General features: G+C 42.7%; 1 protein-coding gene across 1 annotated transcript in view; it reads right to left on the reverse strand.

Moving 5' to 3' along the window:
- Positions 1-17,188, reverse strand: part of tafa5a (TAFA chemokine like family member 5a) — a 172,845-nt gene extending 155,657 nt beyond the window's left edge. The window contains exon 1 of the mRNA XM_021563372.2: positions 16,482-17,188. Coding sequence (XP_021419047.1) covers positions 16,482-16,593 — 112 coding nt within the window. The 5' untranslated portion in view covers positions 16,594-17,188. The remainder of the gene's footprint in view (positions 1-16,481) is intronic.
- Positions 17,189-23,681: the final 6,493 nt, after the last annotated feature.

The following is a 23,681-nucleotide window of genomic DNA, read 5'->3' on the forward strand; positions in this document are numbered from 1 at the left end:
TGTACATGGCCGTAATCAAAGTCAATTATCTTGGGAGATAATAGGCCGGCATTTGATTATGAGGTATTCTAGGTCGGGTGAACAAAATTCCACCATGAGTCGTTAATCATGAAACATACTTCTCCCCCCTCTTCTTCCCAGAGAGATGTTTATTCTTGACGGCGCGATGAACTGAGAATCCAGATGGCTGGACAGACTCCGACAGTATATCCAGAGAGAGCCATGTTTCCGTGAACCAGAGAATGTTACAATCCCTGATGTCTTGCTGGAAAGAAACTTGCCCTGATCTCATCAACTTTGTTATCCAGGGACTGAACATTAGCGAGTAATATACTCGGAAGCGGTGGGTGGTGTGCGCGCCTCCTAAGTCAGACTAGAAGACCACTCCAAGTACCCCTTTTCCATCTGCGTTGTTTTGGGTCGGCCTCTGGAATCAGTTCAATTGCCCTGGGTGGTGAGAACAAAGTCTCTACTTCGGGATAGTCATATTCCTGGTCGTAATGATGGTATTGCTGGTGAGTTACCGCCGGTCTGATATCCAATAGTTCTTCCCGGCTGTATGTAATTACACATACAATTTTCTGGGCTAACAATGTATGAAATAATACATAAACGACGAAATACTGCAAAATTTCCTAAGAACTAGAAGCGAGGCAGCCCTCTCTGTCCAGGCCATCTTGAAGAGAGGTGGGGAGTGGTGCATTGATGAGCATGTGTGTGTTGTGTTGTCGGTTTAAAGGGACCCCAAGGCATGTGTTCAATAGTAGAAACAGTCAAACAGTAGAAAGGGTTGGCACTAGCATGGCCATGTTGTTGGAGTGTCCTTACAAACTGTGATCATAGCCCTTCTCTCTCTATATAGTCACTCCCTCCTTTTGACTCCCCATTTAGCCGGTAAACACTGCAGTTTTACTCTGCAATAACATGCCACAAGCACCTAGATGTACAGTATTGGAGAATGTCCTTACAAACAGGGGTCACAGCCTAGTTACATCTCCCTATAAAGTCTTTATGACTCTCCAGTTAGCCAGAAAACACTGCAATTGTACTCTGCAATACAGTGTCCAGGGCTAGGTTTAGCCATTTGGGTGAGCAATTAGCGAAGTAACGAGCGTCAGTACTCTTTTTCATTCAGCCATTCTGTAGCACAGTCTGCTAAACAAGAAGATTAGTCAACCAATCAGAGTAAAATGAAGTGTGCTGTCCCTTGGCAGTACGGCGCATGGCGCGCGCTCCCAAAACGAGCCACTTAGGACTGAAATAGGACCCTTTTGAAAACCCAGCACAAAGCAAAAACATTTTTTTTACGACAAATACTCATGAAGAGGAAATTCAAAAAACCCAGCAGCTCAGCGTTTTGTCCCTTTAAAAAAAACAATCCCGGTTTGGTTAAGTGGCCTGCCTGTGTGTGTGTGTGTGTGTGCACGCACACGGGTGCATGAGCGTTTGTAATCTCGCCAGGACCTTGCATTTAATTGCGGCGGGCCTCCTCCACTTTCTGCAAGCGTGCATAATCATTCCATCCACTGTGATATCATCTGCTTTAATGTGCTATTTTACCATTCAGTTAAACCTGGCCAATAAATCTAAGAGAGATCTCCTTTAAATAGATGCTGGTTGGCTGGACCAGTAGTGGCTGGACCAACCAAACCTCCAAGCTGAGACAATAGGGATGGCGGCTCCCTCTCTCAGGATCACATCTTAACACCTTAGTGCCCCAGATAGCAATGATGATGATGATGATGATGATGATGATGATGATGAGGACAGTGTAGGTGAGTGCGTGTGCATATTTCTGTCCGTCTGTCTGTGAATGCTTGTGTGCATCTATGAGTCTCTCCTCTCTGTCTGGTGACTATCCATAGTATTCATCCATGTGTATATCCCAACAGAAAGAAACACCGCATGCCATTCATTATTTCTAGCCAGAACATCCCACACTTCACTCTTGGCTTCACCATGTGTGGCCCTGTCTATTTTCTCTCCCTACGCCCCATATCAGAGGTCAAGGTGTGGCTTTTGAAATGGAGACGACGGAATCCACTCAATATCCAATATCAGAGCGTCAAGGTCGCAATGCAACGTTAAACCTTTTTTTCATTTGTGACATTTGCAGTGGACTCAATTATCTCCGTCTATTCCATGGAGCACAGTGGAGAGATCCTATGTGACCTCATTATGGAAATGACAAAGACTATGTCCCAAATGGCACCGTGTACCCTGTAGAGTACAGTACACTACTTTTGAACCATAGGGCTCAGGTCAAAAATAGTGTACTATATGGCAGACACTGAAATGGGTCCCATTTGGAACGCATAGACAGCAACCAAAGACATGATACAGCGAGTTGTGAAATCCAGAGATTATACACAGTACCAGTCAAAAGTTTGGACACACCTGCTGTCACGGTCGTCGGTGGAAGAAGGTGAGGACCAAAGCGCAGCGTGGGAAGTGTTCATGTCTTTTAATTAAGTAATAGAACACTTGAACAAAACAATAAACGACCAACGAACAGTCCCGTAAAGGTGAATGACAAAAAAACACTAAACAGGAAAATAATCACAAACAACTCAAAAGTGAAACCAGGCTACCTAAATATGGTTCTCAATCAGGGGTAACGATAAACAGCTGCCTCTGATTGAGAACCATACCAGGCCAAACACAGAAATCCCAAAACATAGAAATAGGAACATAGACAACCCACCCAAACTCACGCCCTGACCATACTAAAACAAAGACATAATAAAAGAACTAAGGCCAGAACGTGACACCTGCTCATTCAAGGGGTTTTCTTTATTTTTACTATTTTCTACATTGTAGAATAATAGTGACGACATCACAAATATGAAATAACACATATGGAATCATGTAGTAACCAAAAAGATTTCAAACAAATCATAATATATGTTATATTTGAGTCAAAAGTTTGGACACACCTACTCATTCCAGGGTTTTCTTTATTTTTACTATTTTCTACATTGTAGAATAATAGTGAAGACATAAACACTATGAAATAACACATGTAGTAACCAAAAAAGTGTTAAATAAATGAAAATATATTTAATATTTTAGATTCTTTAAAGTAGCCACCCTTTGCCTTGATGACAGCTTTGCACACTCTTGGCATTCCCTCAACCAGCTTCATGAGGTAGTCACCTGGAATACATTTCAATTAACAGGTGTGCCTTGTTAATTTGTGGAATTTCTTTCCATCTTAATGTGCTTGAGCCAATCAGATGTGTTATGACAAGGTAGGGTTGGTATACAGAAAATAGCCCTATTTGTAAAATACCAAGTCCATATTATGGCAAGAACAGCTCAAATTAGGAAAGAGAAACGACAGTCCATCATTACTTTTAAGACATGAAGGTCAGTCAAGCCGAAAAATTTCAAGAACTTTTAACGTTTCTTCAAGTGCAGTTGCAAAAACCATCAAGCGATGAAACTGGCCCTCATGAGGACCGCCACAGGAAAGGAAGACCCAGAGTGCAGAGGATAAGTTCATTAGAGTTACCAGCCTCAGAAATTGCAGCCCAAATAAATGCTTCACAGAGTTCAAGTCACAGACAATTCTCAACAACTGTTCAGAGGAGACTGCGTGAATCAGGCCTTCATGGTCGACTTGCTTGGGCCAAGAAACACGAGCAATGAACATTAGACTGGTGGAAATCTGTCCTTTGGTCTGATGAGTCAAAATTTGAGATTTTTGGTTATTTTTGGTCCTTTGCTGGTGACACCGTCAGTGATTTATTTATAATTCAAGGCACACTTAACAAGCATGGCTACCACAGGATTCTGCAGCGATACGCCATCCCATCTGGTTTGCGCTTAGTTGGACTATCATTTATTTTTCAAGAGGACAATGACCCAACACACCTCAAGGCTGTGTAAGGGCTATTTGACCAAGAAGGAGAGTAATGGGGTGCTGCATCAAATGACCTGGCCTCCACAATCACCCGACCTCAACCCATTTGTGATGGTTTGGGATGAGTTGGACCGCAGAGTGAAGGAAAAGCAGGCAACAAGTGCTCAGCATATGTGGGAACTCCTTCAAGACTATTGTAAAATAATTCCAGGTGAAGCTGGTTGAGAGAATGCCAAAAGTGTGCAAAGCTGTCATCATGGAAAAGGGTGTCTACTTTGGAGAATCTAAAATATTAAATATATTTTCATTTATTTAACACTTTTTTGGTTACTACATGTGTTATTTCATAGTGTTCATGTCTTCACTATTATTCTACAATGTAGAAAATAGTAAAAATAAAGAAAACCCTGGAATGAGTAGGTGTGTCCAAACTTTTGACTTGTACTGTATATTTTCCTGTTTTCTTTATCTCTCCAATACAGTACAGAGGGCAGCTAGGACTCATTATTAGTTGCTTCCCCCCCTCTCCCTCTCTCTCTCTCTCTCCCTCTCTCTCCCTAATTGCCCCCTGACACCCTTTTGCAATCTCGCTCTCGTTCTCACATACACACACACACACACACACACACACACACACACACACACACACACACACTCTTAATATATTCCGTAACAGTGCGAAAGGACTTGCTAACTACCGTGCCGGCATTTGTCCTGTGTGTTAGGGAGGGTTAGCAGGGAATAACAGGCGAATTGTGATCTCTTCCCGAAACAACACGACAGACCACAACAGATGTCATAACCGTAAGCATTAATATGAATGATTACAAGGTCACAAATACATGGCACACTATTCCCTACATAGTGCACTACCTTTGATCTGGGGCCCATAGGGCTGTGGTCAAAAGTAGTGCAATACTTAGGGAATAGTGTGCCATTTGGGAAGCAACCCCAAAATGAATTGTTTTCATGTCATGCTTTTAAATGATGTCATTCGTATGAATAATACATATGTTTCTTAGGGAGTTCTAGAAACTGGGGTTGTTCTGTTGTCTTTGATCTAGATGCAGTGGCGTCCCTCGGAATGTCCTCCACAGGCTAAAAGGAAAAAAATATGAAATGATGAAGGAATGTTATAGAATGATTATGCGTGTGATTAAATAAATTGGAGACGCGGAGGGATAAGAAAGTAATTATGAAATAAAGAGTTTCTCCACACTGGAAGGACAAGTGCAAGGACCAATTGCTGTCTGTCTCTAGTTGCTGTCTTCCTCTCGACGTTGACAAATTAAGTAATTACATTTGTGTGAAGCTGTGGGATTGGTTGTCACTGGATAGTGGAATGGTGTTAGCTAACACCCATTACTGAGATTCACTTGAGGGGCTGATAAATCTGGCAGACTATCATATTAATGAATTTCACCATTATACATAATACCCCACAATCCTATTTTGGTTGATTAAAGGGATGACATGTTTTTCTATGCTAAATATGATCAATATTATGTAATTTTCTGTATGGTAGGAGTAACTGCTTTTCCAACTATCCTTCTTCAGCGCACACACACACACACACACACACACACACACACACACACACACACACACACACACACACACAGGCAACGCTGACACTCTATAGCATAGGCTTCTCATTAACATCAAGGAAATGGCACCCTATTTCATATTTTCTTCTGACCAGGGCCCATAATGCTCTGGTCAAACGCAGTGTGCTGTATAGAGAATAGGGTTCCATTTGGGACAACCACAGGATCTTTGTTGTTCCACTGTAATGGACATTCCATATTCTAACCCCGAGGTGCTCCACTTACTGTAGATAACTCACATGCCATGCCAGTGTCACTGTTACAATTAAACACTTTATCACATGCTTAAGGGTTAGAGAGAGAGAGAGGGAGGGGGGACAGAGGGAGAGAGTTATGAGAGAGGAGGGAGAGAGGGGGGGAGACAGAGAGAGAGGGAGTGAGAGAGAGAGGCACAGAAAGCGAGAGAGATATTCCCCCCATCCAGAAGCTGCCAGGCTTAACCTAGCCATGTTTGACATGTAGAAAAGTATCAGCTGGAATTACCCTGCTACAGCTGAATGGATACCTTCAGGCTTCATTTCCTGGTTCTCTCTTACAGAAAATGTCTTATAGGGGTGTCTTATCCCTTCCCTCTCTCTGTTTCTCTGTCAGTTTCTCTCTCTCCTCTATCATTTCTCTTGTCTCTCTCTTCTCTCTCTCCTCTATCATTTCTCTTGTCTCTCTCTTCTCTCTCTATCATTTATCTTATCTCTCTCTTCTCTCTCTCTGTTTCTCTGTCTGTTTCTCTCTCTCTCCTCTATCATTTATCTTGTCTCTCTCTTCTCTCGCTCCTCTATCATTTATCTTATCTCTCTCTTCTCTGTCTCTGTTTCTCTGTCTGTTTCTCTCTCTCCTCTATCATTTCTCTTATCTCTCTCTTCTCTCTCTCCTCTATCATTTCTCTTATCTCTCTCCTCTCTCTCCCTTTCTTCCTCGCTCTGTCTTTCTTCCTTGCTCTGTCTTTCTTCCTCGCTCTGTCTTTCTTCCTCGCTCTGTCTTTCTTCCTCGCTCTGTCTTTCTTTTCCTTTTCCTTTCCTTTATTCCTCGTAATAATAGCACATAACACTACATACAGTTGTCCAGAATGTGTGTGGAATGCCAATTTCTTAACGATACTCAACTCTGCATTCTGAAAGGACATTGTGTGTAAGACCTACCACGCATGACTGCATGCTGAGATTTGCATATCAATCACATGAATTGCTAAGTATAAAGAAATACCACATCGTCCAATGATTCCAGTCCAGAAATGGCCTATGACCTGTGGGTCCATCAGTAATCGCTCCTGTAATACAATCCGTTGAGTATCCAGGTAATGCAATTTACGGCATAGTGCCAAGAGAAGACAGACTGTCCCATTTTTACACCGGCCTGAGAATGAGCCATACATTTCAACACTTGCTCATATCCGACTGTGGGTAAAGTGCTGCTGTCCATCTACCATATAGATTCATGTAGATGTAAGATAGAAGATGGTATGTAGATGCCATTTACCATACACTGCACTGGATTTGTAGCTCGTGTGTTTCAACTGCTAAAACATGTCGCAGGGCCATAGCCTGTGATAATATCTTCAGATCAACGATCCTAACATTAGCTCTGACAGTCATAACCTAACGAAAATGCACTTATTAAAACTTCCTAGTATAGGTCTGTTATCGTGTTAAGCGTGTGTGGGGCTCCATGGCAGGACAGCAACAATTGATTGAATAGAGTTGACCTCAACGCCATTAGGTGCCCCAGCAACATGCATCAACCAGGCACGGTTCCTTATTCTGCCGATTAACTACCTCTCAGGCACAGAGATGAATGGTCCTGTCTCGTCTAATGTAATATTTGTTTCTACTCCTTGAAGTCTCCACTCCTGCTAGTCTCCGTCTCCATCTGACTTCTTCATTGTATTACCTCACACTTTATTCCCAAGACGGACTGGGGAACTGTGGGTCGGCGGACTGAGCATTTTCATCCATCTGCTTTTGTCTCATTGTCTAATAGGTTTTTTCTTTCTTCCTTTGCTCTCTCTCTCTCTCTCTCTCTCTCTCTCTCTCTCTCGCTCTCTCACTCTCTCGCTCTCTCGCTCTCTCGCTCTCTGCTCCAGACGTTTGCTGTCGTTTGTCTGTGAGCTGTCTGTCTGTGACGGGGCTAAGGCCCTCCAGGAATTCAAAATGCCATTGTGGCATTTTTTTTTTTCTTCAAGCGATTGCTTTTTTTCAATAATAAAGAGAAGTAGCTCTAACCGTCCTCTGTGAATGTATTTACTCTCCCTCAGCGAATCAAACGGACTTTCTCTTGTTCTCTCTCCAAGTGTCCAGACAGGACCCTAGGTGTATTTGATCCTGTGTGTTTCTGTTGTTGTACGTCATTGTGTAACCAAATGATCACTCTCATATGCCGATCAATGATCAACTTTGTAAGGTACAGGAAAGGCCCTAAACTCATCCGTGTGAGATGTCAATACCCATGCATTGTGCATGCTGTTTTAATGCCCATCAAAAATATATTACATTCACATCAACTCACGATGTGAGCGACATGCAGCATTTAACCAGAAATCATCTCTATAATTGATGACAGACTCACTGATGCCAGAGCTAAACACAAACACATGTAGGCTAGTTTGCTCACTCATATCACGCTTAATAAAAAAACATGTGTAGGCCGACAGTGAAATGGTTACATACGACGCACGTGACTAATAAAATGTGCTTTGAATCGTTATCAATGACATTTATGAGAAAGTAAACAAACTAGCTGACATGTGTTTGATATTACAGCCTGTTGTTTTTCGGCATAGGTGTCAGTTACATCAGCTTTCACATTGAGAGACCGAGGCTTTCGAGAGACAACACGTTCTCAATTGAATATGTCAAAAATAGTGACATTGAACCATTGTGGTCATTCATAACCCAAGCTGATATGTTTAGTTAGGCTAGAACGCAGCACCAGATACCGGCACTCTACCCTGTGAAACCAAGTGAATGTGAACCGCTTTCACAACTCTCACCCCTTTATAGGCCCCAAGGATCTGTTAACGTGTCATCTAGTCAACAAGCCTCTCTTGTGGTGACCCTACACAGGCAGTAGGGGGATGTACAGTTTTCAGAAGCTGCAGTTTCACTGCTGATCGAGGTTTTGAAAACAGAGCTACAAATATCCACAATATCCATCTCTTTAACTCGTTTAACAGACAAGCTGGTAGTTTATAGTGTAACAGATTAGATTTTCTCCAAAAACACAATGTAATTATCTGCATAATTTCCAATCCCCCATAAATATATATATTTCTTATTTTCTTAAATATCTTCTCATTCTTTATTATTTTCCCCTAACCCTACCACCCTCATGTATTTGGAGTAAACTAATGGACGACAACACTTAGGCTTCTACTTCCAGCTTATACAGACTACATACATTTTGCAGACATGGTACATTTGACCCTAGCTATCTTTTTAAATCTTTTATTTCATCGTTCAGCAACCCTCAACCCCTCCCATTTGTTATGTTTGTTTGTGTTTGTTTTGTCGTGGTAATCTGTAAACATAAACAACCGTGGTGACAGAGACGGATTGTCATGCTGGTTTATTTCATCAAAGCTATTCTCCTGGGTGTTTCCCAACGTGAATTGTTGGAGCAGATGGAGCCAATGAACAAGATGGTGATATGTAGAAGATGGACACTGGGCTTGTAATTGAATGGCGTGTCTTTATTTGTCCTAGGTGTTACCAGGTATGAGGTATTGGAAGAGCAGATTGAGACGGCAATAATCATTGATTTTTCCCCATTACACAGAGAACAACATAGTGTTGTCTCTCTGAATGAATTTTGTTTTTACTTTTATCCTGGACCAAAGAAACAGGATCATTACTTCTCTAGGAGACTGGATTTATTCGAAACAATCAATATTCCGATATATTTGAGCTACGTCCAGCAATATCAAAGACATATCTGATCATGTGGGTGAACTTATTTGAGCATCATCAAAGGGATAGTTTGTTGAAGATAATCGTTAAGGAATTTGATCAGACTTGGACTCCATCGGTGGTACTCTGGTAGTGCAGGCAATGGAAACGCCACAGTATTTGAGACACATCCCGCCAATATCACGAGGCTAATCAATATCAAAGACAAAATCATCAAAGTGATCATCAGCTAACGGACGTGAACAGTATCAGCAGCAGATAACTACGTCATCGGTTACCACGCTGCTCATGCATTATATACTAACTATGATTTCATCACTTAACAATGTTTTATGAGTCACAAAATCCTCATCTTCTGCCAACATTTCTCTGGCCCATCTGTGATACATACATTAACACCACAGAGCTGGGGAACTTTCTCCAAGTCCTGTATGACACCCATGGTCACACCATTTGGTCAAGTAGCTCCATTTTCCCACACAGAGATGCATTATGTTCTTTCGTTCTCCTTTCTGTTGGTGAAAACTTCAACACGTCTTGATAGTTATAGATGTGCACGTGGACAGTGGCTCAATTTCTATACCCAGAAAAATGCCCTTCGTGCAACGCCAGAAATATAATAAGATGTTCAAATGCAGGCTTGTTTACCTACTAGTACTGCTTGGATTTTGAGGGCAGTTCCTTTTCATCTTGCTGCAGCGATTTCAAACACATTGATGTCTCAGGCAAGTTTCTCAGGCTAGGTATCAGGGACTTGGGTTATCAGATGATATCCTACTGGGTTTTCTCCATGAACACCCTGAGGGCTGAATCTACAGTGCTACAGGAGGCTACAGGAGGCTTGTCAAGTTCTGACCTTAGTTTTTTTTAATTTTTTTTATGTCTTTGTGTTAGGTTGGTCAGGGCGTGAGTCGGGGTGGGTTGTCTATGTTCCTTTTTCTATGTTATATTTTCTACGTGTTTGGCCTGGTATGGTTCTCAATCAGATGCAGGTGTCGTTCGTTGTCTCTGATTGAGAATTATACTTAGGTAGCCTTTTCCCACCTGTGTTTTGTGGGTGATTATTTTCTGTTTAGTGTGGTTTGCACCTGACGGAGCTGTTTCGTTTTTTTTCACGTTGTTCTTTTGTATTTCAGTGTTCAGTAATAAAACATCATGAAACATCATGAACACATACCATATTGGTCCAATATTTCATACTCGTCGTCAGACGACGAAAACAACCGTTACAAGGCTACAGAAGGCTGTGTTCCCCATGCACCGTTGGAAGGCCAGTACAATATTATCGATTCGGGTAGAGCAGACTAAGGACGTGTAGATAAACAAACAGAACAGAGAGCATTAGAAGATGCTTCATCTAAGACAGTGGGATATTTGTGGGGGTGTGTGTGCCGGTGTTGGTGTGAGCCGGGTGTGCAGTGTGCTGAGTGACATGTATGCTGAGAATGTGGGTGTGAGTCAGTGGGTGTCTAAAGTGAATGGGGATGTGTGGTGGGCTGTAATGACTACTGAAGATGTGTGGGGCGGTAGTGACTCATAGTGGTGTGTTACAGGGGCTGGTGGTGCTGCCGGGCCTATCTCTGGCAGCAGGTGTTACATCAGGACCAGACATGATTCATCTGCTACTGCTGGATTTGACCCTGAGGGTGAGAGGTACAGCAGGGGAGAAGGGACAAACTGTACAGGCTTCCCTTCACCCACCTTCTCCCTCTCTGATCTCTCTCGCGATCAGCGTAAGCACCCTGAGAAACAATATGCTCCTGAGATCCTACTTATAGACAGTCTCCCACACAACACACTGAAACAGCACACACACACACACACACACACACACACACACACACACACACACACACACACACACACACACACACACCAACACGCTTTTCCCATTCAGATACATGCAGTGATAATGATCCAGCAGCATCAACATCCCGACCTAACCTCCCAGTACAGCTTGTTAATGGCCCAGCGTTTGTTCTACTTTGCATGTTCACAACCATCTGACTGATATTCACGTATTAACCCCACAGAGGACCCCAGTCACACACGTTCCTATGGTTCTAACTAGCACTGGGCTAACGTTATTGGCGTTTAGACTTTTATCTCTATGGCCTCATCGTTAGCAATTCAACGCCAACAAGCAGAGCCAATGAATGAGTAAACATAATATCACTGGAACAAACAAACAAACGCATCTCGTGTCACATCCAGAGGAGGGAGCTACAGTGCACTTATAAAAACTGTCTCTATAACTAAATATATGTGTGTGCAATTCACTTAAAAACTATAAATATTAACAGTGACTAAGGACATCTTTTAAACGGAGTCAGGACGTCCATGGGAATGAACTAACCCCAGTCTTTGACATGCTGTTGGTGAATTAAGCTGAAGTGTCATCTCTAGTGTGCAGCCTTGTGTGTGTCTCTCTCTCTCTCACACACACACAGACACAAGCACACACTCCCTCACTCTCTCCTCCCTCTAACTTTCTCTCGCTCTCTCCTGCTCTCTCTCTCTCTCTCTCTCTCCCCCTCTCTCTCTCTCTCTCTCTCTCACTCTCAGCTGCGTCTGTGCAGATCTCACAGTGAGACAGTAATTGTGAGAGACCATATGAGTTACCATATGAGTCACAGTCATAATCATAGACCTTCCATTTATTTCCTCTCTGCCGCTTATGGTCACACTCGTGAGAAAATAGGTGTCACGCGGAGCATGCACTGGTATGTGTGTGTGTGTGTTTATGGTCAATAATACACGAAGTAAGATGACATTGCTCTTTAATATATGCCAATTACAACATAGACTAGATTCTCTTTAGCCCTATATACTGTTGGACACCTCGCATGGATGTCCTAGATGGCTACAATGAAGAGCCTGGAAAATAATTGGCTAATTGTTTTAGGGGGTAATTGTTTCCAAAAACCCTGTTACTGAACGCATGTCCATAATCTGTAACTCCTTGTCCGTCCATCCGGAATGTATAATGTGTGGATATCTCCAAACTGGCACCTATAACTCTGCTGCTCCAGATTATTATTTTTTTTGGGGGGGGGGGGGGGGGGGGCTCAGATGGTTTCTACACAGATAGCCACACATTATACAATCGGGATTATACAAGGAGTTACGGATTATAGATATGTCTTCAGTAACAGGATTTTCAGAAACAAGTACCTCCTTAAAACATTTTGCCAGTTATTTTCCAAGCTATATATGGCTAGATTGTCCTTGTTTTCGTGCTGCCATTTCCTGACAAACATTATCTGAAGTCTTATAATGCCTGGGGACTGGGCGACTGGGCCAAAATATCATATAATTATATATATATATGTGTAACATTCTTCACAGTGTGACGGTATTTTATGTTTTTGAATAGTAAACGTTCTAAATATGCTTCATGAGTAGTTCATGACCCCTAGGGTGGCCACACAAATTAGATGTGATTTCAATGGGGCTTTCTCCATTCTGATTGTTTTATTTTGTTCAATCCAACTCCAACAACAATTTCATGAATTCCGTCATTTCCTGCACTCATTTGTTAGCATTTGCACACTGTGCCACTGTGCATGATATGGGCACAATATCTAGGCCTAATTAAATGGTGAACTGTTGGAATCATCTATAGCTGGAATATACACTAAGTGTCCCAAATATTTGGACACCTTCCTAATATTGAGTTGCACCCCCTTTTGCCCTCAGAGCAGCCTCAATTTGCCAGGGCATGGACTCTACAAGGTGTCAAAAGCATTCCACAGAGATGCTGGCACGTGTTGACTCCAATGCTTCCCACAGTTGTGTCAAGCTGACTAGATGTCCTTTGGGTGGTGCACCATTCTTGATACACACAGGAAACTGTTGAGCGTGAAAAACCCGGCAACATTGCAGTTCTTGACAAACCCAAGCTGGTGCGCCAGGCACCTACTACCATACCCCGTTCAAAGGCAAGTACATATTTTGTCTTACCCATTCACCCTCTGAATGGCACACATACACAATCCATGTCCCAATTGTCTCCAGGCTTAAATATCCTTCTTTAACCTGTCTCCTCACCTTCATCTACATTGATTGAAGTAGATTTAATAGGTTACATCAATAAGGGATCCTAGCTTTCACCTGGATTTACCTGGTCAGTATATGTCATGGAAATAGCAGGTGTCCCTAATGGTTTGCATACTCAGTGGAGTGGGCAGCACTTTGAATATATTGTTATTTGACATGACAATGAATGAAGAAGCCAGGGAGGAACTATTGTGAAAGAGTAGGAACCAAAGTGTTGGTCAGGGTTTCCCAGAGGACACTAATTAGATGTTAGATTACATGTTTTCTCTTATTTCATGTAGCTAGCGCAAACTAACATATTTATGCTTTCCCTATTCCTCTTTGATTTAGAAGATACCATTGCACAAACAACATGGTGATCTTTGCCTACACCAGAACTGGTATCAGGCTGTATGAGCTAGCTACGATTGCTTTGACTATTTGTACATTTAGCAAGCTAGCTAGCCAGCTTACTTACATTAGTGGCTAACACAATTTATTTTACCCACAACTTGCTAAGAAAAGACAAACTAGCTGTTTGCAGACAGTAAGACACACTAACTAATTGTGTAAATATAGAACGCTTGTGGATTTATATTAAGAACCAAAGTGGAAATCAACTTTGTTGTTAACATCTTGTTGCATCTGACCATGCATACAGTGTGACGGCATGGCAAGTGCTTGTGACTCCGTGGTTGTTTTGTTGAGCAACAACCTGAGTGACGGGGCAGGGCTTGGTGTGGGATGCACATGGGAAAGCGACATGCCGGAGGAAAGAGAGAGAGAGAGAGACGACACGAGTAGCAAACGGAGTCAACTAAAAAAACTGACATAACACGTGCCAGAGTGGCGTATCACATTTAACAAACATTGAAATATCATTATAGAAGGTAAAGTAAAAACCCATACCGGTCCGTGCATCACTACCGGTAAAATACAGTACACCGCCCAGCCCTAGTCCAAACCCTCTCATCCAGCTGATGTAATCACACACACGCTGTACTTTCATCTCATACCCAGCATAACAATTATGGATCAGCTCTGGCTATGTTTCTGTTCTGTGACTCACAGTAGAGAAGCATGCCATCTGTTGGTCAGCCAGTCCAGTCAGGTTCTGAGATTCATGTCAGAGACCACAAGTAGGTCAGGGCACTGCTTCAGAAGCCATTTTGGATAGGGGGAAGAGTGCAGGAGAAACAGGTGAAGGTGGACAGGAGAGTAGGGTAGAGGCAGCCTAGGACGAGAGAGACGGGACTGGACAGGAAACGGGAAAGGACAGACAAGAGGGACAAGCCAGGACAAGGAAAGGGACAGCGGAAGGAGTCAGACCATGGTAGAAAAGACAAGCCAGGAGGGAAGAAATGGACAAAAAAGGTAGGTCAGGACAAAAGGGAAGAGACAGAGAGGAGAAAGTGAGAAAGAAGAAATCATCAAGGAAAGGGACACATGAAACAAGTGTAAAATCAAGTTAGAGGCAAACAGCTGTTTGCAGTAGGGAGGATCAGTATGGCTCTGTAGATGGCTGACCAGAGCAAACAGCCAACATTGCAGAAGAGAACCTCCCTCTGCATTTTTTTTTAATATTGTCAATACCAGAATATGTGGGGAATCTAGTTTCAGGCTTTTCTTTTACACCTGCTATGTTAGGTTTCCACCGAGGAAGAGTTGCTACACACACACACACACACGTTTACACACACAGACACACACTGATCTGGAACATCCAGAGAAAGACTGGCCACTGATTAAACAGTCACAGTCTCTATGTGATCGAAACACACAGGCCGTTCATTCTCAAGACAAAAGAGAAGAAAATGAAAAAAGAGATTCAATTCCCTCCTCGGCTTTTGCTGCAGCCTATAATGAACCTAAGACTCTGGAAGAGGAGAGGAAATGAGTCCCGTGTAGCTCAGTTGGTAGAGCATGGCTCTTGCAATGCCAGGGTTGTTGGTCAATTCCCACGGGGGCCCAGTAGGAAAATGTTTGCACTCACTACTGTAACTCGCTCTGGATAAGAAGCTCTACTAAATTACAAGAATGTTCAATGAAATTCTAGCGAAGAGGAGGGATCTGTTGTTGTGGTAAATGTGGCCCCTAGACAACGGAATTATTGTTAGTCATTAGCTTAAGTGCTAATAAAATAGCTTAGCTTGTAATAAGCTTATCGCGTTTAATGCACCACTAATGCTTCCTTTCCCATACATATTCACACATAACCCATAGAGCCAACTGGAGATCTCTCTCAAGTGAATAATACTGGCATGGCATGCTATCCTTTCGTGGTCAGAATACACAGATGAGTTAGGGCTGAATGAATGTCTCTCTCTAAGATGACATTTTATCTCAATGAGACTAACCTGGGTGGGCTAAATGAAGATCATAATAAAGAAAAAAATAAAGACGAAATGTAGATTTTTCATTCATGGCATTCTCTTCATTTAAATGTGATGATGAGGAAGCTTCCACCTAATGAGTCTATCACAGTCCAGTGCAATCCAACTGCAACCAGGTGAAATACGGCAATGATCTAATAGCACAAACAGTGGCTGACGCATGATTGTCCTTTCCACAGGGTGATGGTACTGAAGTAAGCCGCCAACTTGACAATTCCACACATCCAACAGAGTGAGTGTGCTACTCTTATTATAAACTGTGTCCTTATAAGTAAATTATTTGTTGCCTCTGTGTGTGTGTGTGTGTGTGTGTGTGTGTGTGTGTGTGTGTGTGTGTGTGTGTGTGTGTGTGTGTGTGTGTGTGTGTGTGTGTGTGTGTGTGTGCGCGTGTGTGTGTGTGTGTGCGTGTGGGCAAGGGTGTGTGTAATTGTGCATACGTGAGTGGGCGCGTTCTTGCATGAGATCGGTACTGTTATCCAATAGCCTACTTTTGAAACGATATTAGTTCGACTGCAATGGCAAAACCAATAACCCTTGAAGTGATTTCCCGATATTGCTGTCGCATAATTTTCATGTCAAAGCAGTAGACAGTGACACCACGGTCACCCTATAGTCTACCGCAGCAGCACTTTCTCAATATGAACCAATATGACCAGGGAAAACTAGCCAGAGGACTTACCGCAGTAGACGATTAAGAGACTCGTCAACAGTATCACAACCCAGAAAGTTGAAGACATCCTTGGCCAGGGGTTGGCATCCGTACGTTTAGTCAACCTTAAAGCCGGAGCCATTGAACAGAGCGATACCCTCTCACAAAAATCAAAAGTAATTTCACCAGCCGGGTCTTCCTCTCACGAAGCGCCTCTCTCCACGTGTAATCCTTGGAAAAAAACATGTTGAGAACGAACCTCTCATTGCAAAAGCTCTCATATGGCTATGCACCCGGTGCGTAAAAAAGGTAGCATCTTCTTGAGGTTCGCAGTTTAACGCTTGGGAACTCCCATGTGACGCAATTAAATGTTTCGTATTCCAAAAATAACCCACTTCTTAGTGATATTTGTAGAAGTAATAGGCTAGTTCAGGAGAATCAGGAGAATAGGTTTGGCATCCTGAAATCGCAGTATGATCTCCAATATGATTGCTATAAAGGACTGAAAGATGCAATCACGTGTACCGCAACGTCGTAAAGCTCCTCTAATTCAACTGTGCTAGAGGATGTGTGAATCGTTTACGCTCCCAGGCAAAGAAAAACACTGGAAATATGTAGTTCGTCAACAATGTCCTTTTAAATCTGATAAAGAATAGCATATGGGATCTACCCTAGAAAGAAAGTCCTTAGAGATCACAAGTCACTATCGACTGTCCTCAAACCCAAACTTGTAGATGATCACCATCATGCGCACAGTTATTCTATACTGATAGAATAAAACGGAAGATGGAGAGAGAAATAACGAGAGAGAGTGTGAGAGAAGTAGAGAGTGAGCGCAGGATGCGTCGTAAATTCCCTCCAAATGATTTTGAGACTAGAATGTCCGTTATATCGCTGGAATAAAATCTATCCCCAATAAACATCTAATAACATCTAATAATCTAATAATGTGGTTTCTTCAAGCAGCCCTCCCTAAACTAGCATACTGGGATGCTCACAGGTGGCGTGTGTGTGTGTTGATTTTTAGGATAGAGTACAGGCTGTATCTGTTAATGCATTTCCTGGAAATAATCAAAATCACACACATACATATCAAACACAACATTGTTTCATCTGTACTGAACATAGTTTATGTCCTATAGTGTAGAAACATTTCAATAATGTCAGAGGACGTTACTTGATTGATAGTGCCTAAACATATCATTTATTGGGAAGAAATCCCATAGCAACTGTGTCCAAGCCGGCCCGAACTCGAAGTTCAGCCCCACTTCTACTGGACAGCGCCCCGACTGCATATCAGCACCACGCGTCTACTGGACAGCGCCAGTGATGGTCGAATAGCAGAAGAGAAGTGCTGTACATTTTTGTTTTTAGGGTATGAGCCACTATGCATTAATTACCATATATTAACGACCTGATTCATTATATCTAATTAATTAATGCCCTATATTCGAAATATGATATATATATTTTTTTTATAGTAGGGATTGTATTTCTATGATAAGGCAGTGTGTGGGCCATATCATCTTTGAGTGGTTTATAGGCCTATCTCTTGGTTAGCATTGGCCAACAAACCATTCAAAGACGCTATGAACTGGGCCCACATACTACCTTACCATAAATACAGAATCCCTATTAGAAAAAATATTATATTTCTATGAGCCTTACTCTCTTACATACTTCAGTGATCTGAAAGACCCAGAACTCGGAGTTATGCTTAGTTATTCTAACAGACAAGCACTGAGTCTGAATACTATTTTCCACTACATCAATTCCACCCTCACCCTCTCTCTTCCCACATCAGGATTTAAGCATTTAAAATTCTAAGCCTGTTTTAAATGGAAAGCAGTGCATGAATAGATAGTTGGAATGAGAGCCAGAGAGAGACAGAGAGAGAGAGAGAGAGAGGAAGGGAGAGAGGGCGGTTGGCACGGTGCCCGCACTATGCTGGCAGTGGATCAGGTACAGCGGGCCTGGCCGCGCCTTGGCACGAGGCACACTCACCCAGCGCTCGCTGCATTCATTCCAGCCAGGAGACAGGGCAGGGGGTGTGGCCTACATATGTTTTTTTTTAACTCCCTCACTTTTTTTCTGATTGGTTTTTCCAAGCACCAAATGTACAGTCTGTTGATAAGGGTAGAAATGACAAGGGATGAATAAACAGGGGTGTGGTAGAAAAGATAAACCTTGTTGTGAATGAGCAGCTTAAGCTGCAATCCATGACCGATGGCATTCCCCTGTAATAGCATAATCACAGCACATTTATTCTGAGTGTTGACGGGAAGAAGCTTGATCACATAAGCATCCTGCATGAAGAAATAGGCCTCTATAGTTCATTCAAAAATCAGGTATTAGTCATTCAATTAGCATTTTGTTATTCTGAAAATGTGACCAAAGCTCTTCTTGTATTCTCTTCCTAAAAGTTTGTGTTAGAGTTTGAAAACTCTATGTCTCCCTATTCCAGTACACTAACTTTTCTTTCAAACATTCTCAGGTCACAATCTACAAATTTTACAGACTCCTTCCCTGAAGTTTTGTTATTCGTTTTTGGGTTGTGCCCTATGGCGCGAAGACAGGGTTCTGTCCTGGGCTTATCTGTTCTGTATGAAACCCAGACCCCGGTTGTGTCCCAAATGAATGGCTATTCCCAATATAGTGCACTCCTTTGACCAGGGCCCACATTAGATGCACTATGAAGGGAATGGGGTGTCATTTGGGATGCAGTCCTAGCCATCCCTGCTGTGCTTCTGTTCTGGTAATACACCACTTAGTAGGGAGCCTCCCCTGATGCTACCTCACGCATCCGTCTGCGATAGTGTGCATCCCAAATGCACCCTATGTCCTACAGAGTGCACTACTTTTGACCAGAGCCTGGTCAAAAGTAGTGCACTATATAGGCAAAAGGGTGCCATTGGCTACGCAGGCTTAGACCAACCTGACCTTCTCTCTCTGCTACTCTCTGCTATCCCTTTGATCTGCCTAGACGTGATGACTTCCTCTTTATTGGGACTGGCTGGATGGTGAAGTGCCTCTGAACTCAGCTTGTCGCCCACTAAGCTACGCCGGCCCACTGAGGACACTTCCTGGTGGGAGAGATTTACTATACAAACCTGCTAAACAGCAGGTGGTGATCCATGGTTAAAACAGTAATATATAACAGCTACAGTAATATTGGTGTTTGGTGAAGTTGTCCCTAGTCACTGACCTTGGGTCTGTTTAGCATTTCCCCCACTAATGGTTAAGGCTAGGACTGGGGGTGGAGAAGATAATACTAGCTCTGCACCGAAACTTCCCCCTGGAGCACACTATATTGTTCAAACACCATTCTCACTAATTCACTTTGATTCTAAAGGATCCTGAGGTCCATGAGAAAAGAATTCCATCCATGCGTATCAGCTTAATCAGGTAGAGTTTGTTCTCTACTGCACTTGGAGACTTCAGAAGAAGTACTTTTTGTGTGGTGTTGTATCCGCTTGTCTCCGGTGCTGTAGTTAGTCTGCTACAGAGGACCTCCCAAATGAAGCCTCCAAAAACACATTCATTATCATGTTCGAGAAAGTCAAGTGGGTTGTTTCTAGCTGAACGTCCTAGTTCAAATCACAGTGATTGTATATGGGTAGACTAGAAGGTTGTTTGTTTTTTTATTTCATTAATCACTTTAATCAGGATAACATAGGCCTACTCTGCATCCCAAATGGCACTGTATACCCTATAGTGCACTACTTTTGACCGAAGCCCTACATAGGGAATAGGGTGCCATTTGAGACGCAAACATAAACATCCTGTACAATGTACAATACTAGCAGCCGGAACATACTGTAACAACATAATTAAACAGTGTCATTATACAGTACATGTTCCAATGCTTCAAAAGCTGGATTTTTTTATGAATACCTGAGTGCCAGCCAGGGTGACCGGGGCACTGGGCTGTGATGTGTGTGTGTGTGTTTTACTGTGTGTGTATTTGTGTGTGGCCCCTGATGTCTCTCTGCTCATATTGTGGGTGCTCTCTGATATTTTAAATTACAGAGAGAGAGAGAGAGAGAGGGGGGGGGGGGGGGTAATTACTAAAGCCTGGTTCATCTTTGAAAACATGTCATGCTAAGGTGAAAATGCAGTCCTTATGGCACTGCACAGTCCACAAAACAATTGCCTGGTAATCTAGACCAGTGGTTCCCGATCTTTTTACAGTCCCATACCCTTCAAACATTTAACCTCCAGCTGCGTACCCCCTATAGCACCAGGGTCAGCGCACTCTCAAATGTTGCTTTTGCCATCATTGCGAGCCCATAACACACTCTATACAATACATTTATTAAACATAAGAATGAGTGTGAGACTTCCGGTGACGCAACTTAGGAAATGGCTGGCTAGTTTTTCGTACAGCACATCGGTTTGGTATTTCCCCCCTAAATTCAAGTATTTACTCAGAGCCTTATAATCATTTACACAAAATGGAAAAGGGGAAAATAGGAATTAGGAAAAGGGTGTGGAGCTGTAACAAGACAGCGGAAGATAGTGGCTTGAAAAAGTATGTGAACCCTTTGGAATTACCTGGACTTCTGCATAAATTGGTCATAAAATTTGATCTGCTCTTCATCTAAGTCATAACCATAGACAAACACAGTCTGCTTAAGCTAATAACACACAAACAATTATACGTGTTCATGTTTTTATTGAACACACCGTGTAAACATTCACAGTGCAGGGTGGGAAAAGTATTTGAACCCTTGGATTTAATAACTGGTTGACCCTCTTTTGGAAGCAATAACCTCAACCAAACATTTTCTGTAGTTGCGGATCAGACCTGCACAGCGGCCAGGAGGAATTTTGGACCATTCCTCCCAACAAAACTGTTTCAGTTCAGCAGTATTCTTGGGATGTCTGGTGTGAACCGCTTTTTTTCTTGAGGTCATGCCACAGCTTCTCAATCGGGCTGAGGTCAGGACTCTGACTGGGTCACTCCAGATGGCATATTTCATTCTGTTGTTGATTTACTTCTGGGTTTTGGGTCACTGTCCTGTTGCATCACCCGACCTTTGTAGAGCTTCAATTGGCAGATAGCCTAAAATTCTCCTGCAAAATGTCTTGATAAACTTGGGAATTCATTTTTACGTCAATGATAGCAAGCTGTCCAGGCCCCAACCATGATGCAGCCCCAAACCATGATGCTCCCTCCACCAAACTTTACAGTTGGCATGAGGTTCTGATGTTGGTGTGCTGTGCAGTGCCTGATTTCTCCACACATAGTGCTTTGTGTTCCTTCCAAACAACTCAACCTTAGTTTCATCTGTGTTTCATCTGTCCACAGAATATTTTGCCAGCAACGCTGTGGAATATCCAGGTTGTCACGACTCGGACCGATTATTTTCTCCCCCTCCTTATGTGTTTATTGAGTACACCTGTTTTGAGTTGGTTATAATTAGTGAGGCTTTATTAGTCAGCCGGCTCGCCTGGTTCTTTGTGCGGGATTGATTATTGTAACCCTGGTGTTTGCATTAGATGTACATGTTTGTGTATTTAGTGCTAGACTGTTTTCGTTTCCCTGTGTCTGGGGCATTTGGTTTGAGCATCCGTAAGTGGGTTGACCGTAGTTCACCGTGTGTGCACTAAAGTAGCACTTTATTGAACTCTGCTTTCCTGCCCCTGATTTCACCCTCACGACACCCAGGACCTTGCACAGGTGCTCTTTTGACAGCAGTGGCTTCTTCCGTTGTGTCCTCCCATGAATACCACCCGTTGAGTGTTTTACATACTCGTCAATAGAGATGTTAGCATGTTCCATAGATTTCTGTGAATCTTTAGCTGACACTCTAGGATTCTTCTTAACCTCATTGAGCATTCTGCGCTGTGCTCTTGCAGTCATCTTTGCAGGATGGCCACTCCAAGGGAGAGTAGCAACAGTGTTGAACTTTCTCCATTTATAGACAATTTGTCTTACTGTGGACTGATGAACATCAAGGCTTTTAGGGATACTTTTGCAACCCTTTCCGACTTTATGCAAGTCAACAACTCTTCATCTTAATCTTCTGAGATCTCTTTTGTTCGAGTCATGGTTCAAATCAGGCAATGCTTCTTGTGAAAAGCATGTTTTCTATAGGGCAGGGCAGCTCTAACCAACATCTCCAATCTCATCTCATTGATTGGACTCCAGGTTAGCTGACTCCTGACTACAATTAGCTTTTGGAGAAGTCATTAGCCTAGGGGTTCACATACTTTTTCCAACCTACACCTTCAATGTTTAAATGATGTATTCAATATAGACAAGACAAATACAATAATGTGTGTGTTATTAGTTTAAGGTCACTGTGTTTGTCTGTTGTTGTGACTTAGATGAAGATCAGATCTAATTTTATGACCAATTTATGCAGAATTACAGATAATTCCAAAGGGTTCACATACTTTTTCTTGCCACTGTGTAATCGTAGACAAAACAGAGATGGCTAATGCTGGCGCAAATAAGCTAGCAGCTGCAATAGAACCATCATTTCGTGAGGTGATAAAGGAGGAATTGAGCGTGGCGCTCACAGGCTTGCGAGAGGAACTTCGACAAGATGTACGAAAATAACTAAATGAGTTCAAGAAGGACATTAACCAGAAACTCAAATAAAACAAATAAGAACTTCACAGCATATCTACAAGAATGGGGGATGCATAACAGCGCATTGGGGAAACAAACACATGGAACACTGCAGTCAAGGAAATACTTGAAAAGTATTTGAAAAGCCATCACGCACTACAGGCAAAAGTGACAGACATCTAAGGTTTTTCACGTCGAAACACCATTAGACTTTATTCCGTGGCAGAGGGCGCAGAAAAATACTCTATGCCCAAATTTGTGGAGGGTCTATTCAAAGAAATACTTGAAGACGACACTGACCTGGGAATCGAGAGAGCACACTTACCTCTGGCCTCAACACCCCCCAGCGGCGCCCCACCAAGATCTATAGGAGTACGGTTCCCTACAATTCTCAGTCAAAGAGAAGCTCTTACATGCAGCCTGGAAATAGCCTGTTAACTTCCAGGCCAACGAGTGTTCTTGGGTCAGGACAACGCGGGAGAGATACTGAAAAGAAGGAAGGAATACACCCATCAAGAAAGCACTTAAAGAGAAAGATATTGCCTTCCCGAACGCCATTCCCGGCAAAAAATGTGGGTGTTTCTGGATAAAGGCGTCTTCACCGGGGGAAAAACTTGTGCAGGCCCTCCCATGGATCGTTGTCGGCGAGC

This window comes from Oncorhynchus mykiss, chromosome 15 (genome assembly GCF_013265735.2).
Source record: "Oncorhynchus mykiss isolate Arlee chromosome 15, USDA_OmykA_1.1, whole genome shotgun sequence".
NCBI classification, from domain to species: domain Eukaryota; kingdom Metazoa; phylum Chordata; class Actinopteri; order Salmoniformes; family Salmonidae; genus Oncorhynchus; species Oncorhynchus mykiss.